The sequence below is a fragment of the Carcharhinus amblyrhynchos genome, chromosome 9 (assembly GCF_965287045.1).
Source record: "Carcharhinus amblyrhynchos chromosome 9, sCarAmb.v2.hapA, whole genome shotgun sequence".
NCBI classification, from domain to species: domain Eukaryota; kingdom Metazoa; phylum Chordata; class Chondrichthyes; order Carcharhiniformes; family Carcharhinidae; genus Carcharhinus; species Carcharhinus amblyrhynchos.
This window is the reverse complement of record NC_137332.1, coordinates 5,133,494-5,142,451: the sequence shown is the minus strand read 5'-3', so window position 1 is coordinate 5,142,451 and position 8,958 is coordinate 5,133,494. Positions and strand designations below refer to the sequence as shown.

Here is an 8,958-nt window from a genome sequence, read left to right as displayed (position 1 = left end):
AATATTATTCTATCCTACTATTATTTCTTCCAAAGTGGAAGGAAATAGTTCCAAAGGTTATTAGGAAGCAGCTGATGCCATGCATTCAATGTATTCAAGAGGTGGCTGGATATAGCACATGGGGTGAATGGGACCAGAAGTTCCAAAGGGGAGAAAGCAGGATTAGGTTCCTGAGTTGTTCGATCTGCCATGATCATAATGAATGATGGAGCAGATTTGAAGGTCTAAATGGCCTCCTTCTTCTCCTATTTTCTGTGTTTCTATATTGAAGATGTGCAGATTAGGTTGGCTGCCCCTTAATGTCAGGTGGACAAGCAGGGTAAGTATGTGAGATAATGGAGATAGGACCTTGGTGGAATAGTGGTTGGTGCAGAACCGGTGGGCCAAATGGCCTCCTTCTGCACTGTACGGATTCTATAAATAAACTAACCTTTGTAGGTTCGCTTCTTACCAATCAGAGAGAACATTCTCTTTCTCTCTCCTTATTCTTACCACCCAACCAATTACCAGTCCATGTCACAAGGTCACTTCCAATTCCATGAGTTTTCATTTTTCCTAATATTGTTTTTGTGTGGAACGTCAGTAAATGCCTACAGATGGCCAATATTCCTGGATTCTCCACGCCGTAGTGCCTTACTCAAAAAATAACGTTAGTTGGGCATGCTGGTTTTATTTGGTCAGTGAAAGCTTGTCCAAGTCTTCAGTCAACAGTGGGGCCAGATTAAACAAAACATGCGTCATGTATTTATTGTACCAAGAAAGGCTCCAGACAGGTCATTGTGACCTGTGCATTTATATTTAATCTATGCCAGGTAAAAGGGATCTTTTATACCAAATCCAACAGTTGCAAAAAAATTACTCTGTTCATTTAACTGAAGAACATAGTCATGTGGTACTGAATTAACTACTATATATCACCGACCAAATTTCACTTGCTCTCAATTGACAGTCAATATGAGGGCTACCACTTTCATGTTGTCTGTCTCCCTTGTGGGTAAGTTCAAAAGAATGTTTGTGTACCCGTAGCAAATTTATTCTATCCTCATTTTAACTCTTGACATTCAATACCAAATTATACTCCTTCTTTTACAGTTACTTTCTCAGGCAGTAAAAAGTTAAAGTATGGTAAGTGCCACTTAACATCACCTTGTACACCTGCTTCACTGAGTAGGTTTTGCTGCTAACCTCTTATTGTTGTTCTGACTTGCCCGTAGAACCCAGTTTCACCGAAGGCATGATGGATGTTTATGCCTATGAAGGTATTACTCTAACTGGGCTATCAGAGAGAGGCTTAAACAGAGCTGGTGTGAGAATTAACTGTGCAGTGAACATTATTCCTCTGGGGCAAGACACCTACCTCCTTAAGGTAAACAAATGAAGCAACGTATTTATTTAAAATTTATTTTAAAATATTTTAAATATCTTGGCAGCTGGAGGCTAGCCAATTGGCAGCTTAATTTGCCCTGACTCTGGACTTTTATGATGTGGATGTGCCTCTGGACTTTTATTCCAGGGCATAAGTAAAAAGTAACTTTTATTCCAGGGTAGCACAGTGGGTTAGCACTGCTGCTTCACAGCTCCAGGGACCCGGGTTCAATCCCTGACTTGGGTCACTGTCTGTGTGGAATTTGCACATTCTCCTCGTGTCTGCGTGGGTTTCCTCCGGGTGCTCCGGTTTCCTCCCACAACCCAAAGATGTGCGGGTTAGGCTGATTGGCTGTGCTAAAGAAAAATTGCCCCTTAGAGTTATGAGATGCATAGGTTAGAGGGATTAGCAGATAAACATGTAGGGATATGGGGGTAGGGCCTGGGTGGGATTGTGGTTGGTGCAGACTTGATGGGCCAAATGGCCTCCTTTTGTAGTGTAGGATTCTATGATTTCTATTTATATCATTGAAATAAATTTGTACAGGCATTTCTCAGATGGAAGCAGGCAAGATATATGGGTTTATAGTGTTCTGGCTGTTTGAGAATTTGAGACTTAGCCTTTCTTTCTCACTTCTTATTTGATTGCAACAGGTTTTTGGAAATTTATAAGGATGACTTTGCGAATTCAATGTAAATGCTTAACTATTTACCTGCTGATTGCAAAGATCTCAGTCCGACAGGCATTCCTGTGTTTAACCACACAATGGGTCAGTTTTATTGTGCAAAAAAAAACCTACCCAGGCAAGGATATAATAATAAACGCATGTTCCAAATGTGAGACACACAGATACACACATGCTCGCACACACAGGTGCACACATACTCAAACACATGCACATGAACGCATACACACATGCCAACATGCATACACACACATGCACATACATGGACACACAGATATACATACACATGCATACACACATACATATGCACACACAAAGGCGCACATATATGCACACACACACAAACCCACACTCATGTACTCACACACTCACACATGTACACATGTGCAGACATACACACATGCCCTCATGTGTACAAACACACACACACACATGCACTTACACAATACATACATGCGCACACACACACACACACACATGAAAACACACACACACACACACATTAACTTTTGGCTAAATTAAGATTTAATGATAAAAGGCAAAAATATAGAGTTCACTGTTTCTGAGTCCTTTTGTTTGTTGCTGAGACAGTTTTTTAAATGACGGTTCTGGTTTCCTTTCTGAAAATACTAGTAAGGAATTTAGAATTTTCTCTCAGAACTTCTCTGCTGTCCACCCTGGTTAGGTAAAGGAGGCAAAGATCCTCTCTGGTGGGGTGGGGGGATGGGGAAGGTGGATTTTGACCCTGCACTCTCTGTGCACGTGTTTTCCGGAGTTGTGTCAAAATTCCATGAGAATAGAAAAATGCGAATCGAGCACTGGGATTTTCCAGGCCCTTCTCCAGCGGAGTAGTGCAGATCACACCGAGGAAACTCGATGTTACAGTGTCACAAAGGACACGGGGTGTCATTAATACATGTCCCCGTGCACTTTGTCTCCCAACTGAGAGAGCTGGAGTTCACCCAATGAGAGAGGAGTGGCAGGAGTTTAAACCCCGCACTGACAGCCTGGACAGCAAGTTATAGAGATCCAGAGCAAAGGCCTTGTTATAACCTTGGACATGCTCTAATAAAACAATGCTGTATCGGAGGACTGACCTTCATTATTTGACTGCCTTTGTTTTGATTTATTATTGTCACGTATTTGTATACAGTGAAAAGTATTACTTCTTGCGTGCTATACAGCCAAAACATACCGTTCATAGAGAAAGAATGATGTAGAACATAGAACATTACAGCGCAGTACAGGCCCTTCGGCCCTCGATGTTGCGCCGACCAGTGGGACCAATCTAATGACCCTCTAACCTAAACTGTTCCAATATTATCCATATGCCTATCCACTGATCATTTGAACGCCCTTAAAGTTGGCGAGTCCACAACTGCTGCAGTGAGATACAGAAGCCCTGCCATCCTCTGACACTGATGGATACCCGTGACCACACGTTGAAACTTGTATCAGTGGGGATTCCTTTTCAGTTAGGGTGGTGCCTGCAAAATGAAGTGCATGTCAGTGCCACTGACACGGTGCAGCATTGGGCAGTCCTACTCACAAAGCCTGCCGAGTTGAACAGAGAACATCAGTGACTTCCGTTGTACCACAGTGCAAGACAAACTGGGAGATTTTGCTAATATCGCCGTCTCCAGCCTGGAAGGAGCTTGACTCATAATAATTCACGCTGGCTGATGGCAATGTCCCACTGGTAATACATTTGGATACCATGAATATTCATTAGCATGGCACTCTTTAAAATTCCATCACCCCTCCTGGCTAAAGTAAGGGGCGCAGAAGAAACTCGGCAGTCAGCTTTGCACATTGGGGTCTAAGGTCAGCTCAGGCAAGGCATATGGGTTTATAAAGACTTCCTTGTTGAAGTCTTCAGCACCAGGGCAGCGACCTGGGTAATGGCACCATCCATGGAGGGTTGGCGAGTCAGGGAAAGCAGCAATGTAGAGCTGGATCGGGCTCACACAAGGGTAGGAGAGGGATCTGGGGCAGGACAGAGGGTGGGATCAGGAAGATTGAAATGGAAAGGGCCTGGCATCCTGGGTGTGGTGGGAAGAATTAGCCAAGATCAGAATACGAAGGGCCTGGAGGCTGTTGCCAGTACCGTCCACATGTGGTTCCATCTCAGGATGTTCACTCACAGAGTCTTTACCTTGAGCTCACCTGTAACATGTCAATTATCCCTGCTAGGAATGATCTCAGACAACATCCTTTACAATGTATAGGAGTGATTGCCAGCTGGGTCTGCAAGATCAGCCACATGCCACAGAATGGCGAGTACAGCTACAGGCATTAACATGAATATTCAATAGAGAGTGAACAAAAAAAGTGTAATATTGTTTATTCCACAATAAAGAAAATGTCCCTAACTGCCCTGTAACCATTAATGTGTGCCAATCAGTACATTTAGCTTTCTGATTATTATAGGCCAAGTGCTAGGAAAAGGGATTAGAATAGTTAGATGGTCAGATTCAATGAACTGAAGGGCCATTCTCTGTGCTGTAGACCTCTATGACTCAACGACTGAACTAACCTCAACAATTATCTTGATGCACAGGAGTGAAATAAAACCAATGTAATATGAAATATGTACATTTTGTTTTATGAAACATCTAATGGGATTCCGGGGAAGTGCCGGAAGATTGGAAAATGGCTAATGTTACGCCGTTGTTTAAGAAGGGTGCCAGGCAAAAGGCAGGGAATTGTAGGCCAGTTAGTTTAACGTCTGTTGTAGGTAAAATGTTAGAATCCGTCATCAAGGAGGAAATAGCGAGGCATCTTGAGGGGAATTGCTTGATAGAGCAGACGCAGCACGGTTTCGTTAAAGGGAAGTCGTGTCTGACAAATTTACTGGAGTTCTATGAGGATGTGTCTAGGGCGGTGGATAGAGGAGGGCCGGTGGATGTGGTCTTTCTTGATTTTCAGAAGGCGTTTGACAAGGTACCTCACAAGATGTTATTGCAGAAGGTCAGGGGACATGGAGTTGGGGGTAGGGTGTTAGCATGGATAGAGGACTGGTTGTCAAATAGGAGGCAGAGAGTGGGGGTCAATGGGTGCTATTCGGATTGGCGGTTGGTGACTAGTGGAGTGCCCCAGGGGTCGGTGCTGGGGCCTCAGCTTTTTACCATTTATATAGATGATCTGGAGGAGGGAACCGAGTGTAGGGTGTCGAAATTTGCTGATGACACCAAGATTGGTGGCACGGCAAATTGTGCGGAGGGTGTGGAGAGTCTACAGAAGGATCTAGATAGGCTGGGCGAATGGGCCAGGAGCTGGCAAATGGAATTTAATGTTGGCAAGTGCGAGGTGGTCCACTTTGGTAGGAATAATGGTAGGAAGGATTATTACTTACGTGGAGAGAAACTGCAGCTGGCGACGGTGCAGAGGGACCTCGGGGTCCTTGTGCATGAGTCGCAAAAACCCAGCTTGCAGGTGCAGCAGGTGGTCAGGAAGGCGAATGGGATGCTGGCCTTCATAGCGAGGGGGATTGAATATAAAAGTAGGGAGGTCTTGCTGCGGCTGTATAGGGCATTGGTGAGGCCGCAGCTGGAGTACTGTGTGCAGTTTTGGGCGCCGTACTTACGCAAGGATATTTTGGCCTTGGAGGGAGTGCAGAGGAGGTTTACTAGGCTGATTCTGGAGTTGAGGGGGTTGAGCTATGAGGAGAGGCTGAATAAACTAGGCTTGTACTCGTTGGAGTTTAGAAGAATGAGGGGAGATCTCATTGAGACGTATAAGATGATGAATGGGATGGATAGGATAGAGGTGGAGAGACTCTTCCCGCTCAGAAAGGACAGTAGGACTAGGGGGCACAGCCTCAAGATAAAGGGGGGCGGTTTAGAACAGAGTTGAGGAAGAATTTCTTCACTCAAAGGGTGGTGAATCTCTGGAATTCTCTGCCCGTTGAAGTGGTGGAGGCTGCCTTGCTAAATATTTTTAAGAAGCGGGTTGATGGGTTTTTGATAAGAGAGGGAATTAAGGGTTATGGGGAGAGGGCGGGAATGTGGAACTGAGCCACGACAGATCAGCCATGATCTTATTGAATGGCGGGGCAGGCTCGAAGGGCTAGATGGCTTACTCCTGCTCCTATTTCTTATGTTCTTATGTTCTAATGCTTGTGAGATTAGGAATAGGAAGATTCGGCAGGTGAATGTGTGGCTTGAGAGTTGGCACAGGGGGCAGGGATTTAGATTTTTGGATCATTGGGATCTCTTCTGTGGAAGGGGTGACCTGTTCAAGAGGGACGGGTTACGTCTGAACTGGAGAGGGGCTAATATCCTGGCAAGGATGTTTGTTAGAGCCACTCGGGAGGGTTTGAACTAATTGGCAGGGGGGTGGGATCCAAAGCAGCAGGGAGACAGAAGAGAAGGTCGAGGACAGCACAGAAGTTAAAGAGAGCACATTAATTAGTAAAGGCAGTGTCAGGCCCTGGTACCAGACAGATCAGGAAAAAGCAGAGCAGAGATCAAGGGAAGCCCAGATTACTGTACATTTATTTCAATGCAAGAGGTCTGATGGGCAAGACAGATGAAGTCAGGGCATGGATGGGTACATGAGACTAGGATATTATAGCAATTGCTGAAACATGGCTAAGTGAGTGAGGGACAAGCCTGGCAGTTCAATGTTCCAGGGTACAGATGCTATAGGAAAGATAAAACAGGAGGTAAGAGAGGAGGGGGAGTTGCACTTCTGAGTAGGGAAAATGTCATGGCTGTACTGAAAAGGGATATACCCGAGGATTCGGCCACTGAGCATATATGGGTAGAACAGAGAAATGCAAAGGGGGAAATCACTTTGATAGGGTTATCTATTGGCCCCCAAACAGTCAGAGGGAAATTGAGGAGCAAATATGTAAGAAGATTACAGATAGCTCCAAGAAAAATAAAGTGGTAATAGCGAGGGAATTTTAGTTTCCCAATATTGACTGGGACAGCCATAGTATTAGAGGGTTGGATGGAGAGAAATTTGTTGAGTGTATTCAGGAGGAATTTCTCATTCAGTATGTGGATGGCCCAACTAGACAGGGGGCAAAACTTGACCTCGTCTTGGGAAATAAGGAAGGGCAGGTGACAGAAGTGTTAGTGAGGGATCACTTTGGGACCCGTGACCATAATTCTATTAGTTTTAAGATAGCTATGGGAGAATTATAGGTCTGGTCCAAAGGTTAAAATTCTAAATTGGGGCAAAGCCACTTTTGATGGTATCGGGCAGGAACTTTCAAAAGTCAATAAGGGGACTTTGTGGAAAGGCAAAGGGATGGTGGTAAATGGGAGGCTTTCAAGAATGTGTTAACCAAGGTTTAGGGTAAGCACGTTCCTCTTCGAGTGAAGGGCAAGGCTGGCAGAAATAGGGAACCCTGGATGACCCGGGATATTGAGGCCCTGGTCAAGAAGAAGAAGGAGGCACATGACATGAATAGGCAGCGGGGATCAAGTGAATCCCTTGAAGAATATAGTGGTGTAGGCGTAGAGTTAAGAGAGAAATCAGGAGCACAAAAAGGGGACATGAGATTATTTTGGCAGATAAGGCAAAGGAGAATCCAAAGCGCTTCTAGAAATACATAAAGGCCAAAAGAGTAACTAGAGAGACAGTAGGTCCTCTTAAGGATCAAGAAGGTCATCAATGTGCAGATCCACAAGAGATGGGTGAGATCCTAAATGAATATTTATCATCAGTATTTACTGTTGAGAGAAGTATGGGAGTATGGATGTTAGGGAACTTGAGGAAATAAATGGTGATGTCTTGAGGAGTGTACATATTACAGAGGAGGAGGTGCAAAATCTCACTAACTATCCTGGCTGGAGACAATACACATCTCTTTAACCTGTGCTTAACCCTCTCTCCACTCACATTGTCTGTACCTTTAAGACTTGATTACCTGTAAAGACTCACATTCCAACCATTATTTTGTAAATTGAGCTTGTGTCTTTATATGGCCTGTTTGTGAACTGAAATCACCTGATGAAGGAGCAGCGCTTGGAAAGCTAGTGGCTTTTGCTACCAAATAAACATGTTGGACTTTAACCTGGTGTTGTGAGACTTCTTACTGTGAGGTTGCCGTGCTAACCACTGTGCCACTCTGCCACCCGTAGCTGTGACCATGATACTGAGTCTCCCTGTTTGGCTATCTGTGAAGTTACAAGGCTGATGTTCTCACTTCTGTACTTCATTCACTCCCATGTGCTCTGCCATGGAATTGGTTATTTTGGGGAAAGATAATGATTTTGTATGTAACCGACAAAGGAATTCACAAGAACAGAAATAGAGACAATACTGGAGTTCTATATACGTGCATTGCCTCAATATTTACATACATACTGACAGAGAACCATTGCTTGGTCGAAAATCACAACAGGATTTGTCCCAGAACATTCATTGTTAACTGCCAACGTAGTCTTTATTATTTACTACGTATCCTGTAGTGCCCTATTCCATATTTTTTGTGATTACAATCATGGTTAAATTAATTAGAAATACAAACTTGTCTATCGAAGTTAATTTTAGCCGAGAACAGGGTGGCACAGTGGCACAGTGGTTAACACTGCTGCTTCACAGCACCAGGGACCCAGGTTCAATTCTGGCTTGGGTCACTGTCTGTGTGGAGTTTGCACGTTCTCCATGTGTCTGTGTGGGTTTCCTCCAGCTACTCCGGTCTCCTCCCAGGGTCCTAAGACGTGTGGATTAGATTGATTGGCCGTGCTAAATTGACCTTAATGTCAGGGGGATTAGCAGGGTAAATGCGTGGGGTTATGGAAACAGGGCCTGGATAAGATTGTGGTCATTATAGACTTGATGTGTCGAATGGCCTTTTTCTAAACCGTGGGGATTCTATGATTCTAACAAAATTTAGAATTGTTGGGAAGTGGCCCAATTGTAAAAGAAAATGTGTGTAAAGTTAGTGGAA

The 8,958-nt window shown here is 44.3% G+C and overlaps 1 protein-coding gene across 1 annotated transcript in view; it reads left to right on the top strand.

The window, feature by feature from the left end:
- Positions 1–954: 954 nt before the first annotated feature.
- LOC145348284 (vitellogenin-like) overlaps positions 955–8,958 on the top strand; it is a 75,221-nt gene continuing 67,217 nt past the window's right edge. Inside the window, exons 1-3 of the mRNA XM_080196486.1 lie at positions 955–994; positions 1,105–1,125; positions 1,215–1,366. Of these exons, the coding sequence (XP_080052612.1) occupies positions 955–994; positions 1,105–1,125; positions 1,215–1,366 (213 nt within the window). The remainder of the gene's footprint in view (positions 995–1,104; positions 1,126–1,214; positions 1,367–8,958) is intronic.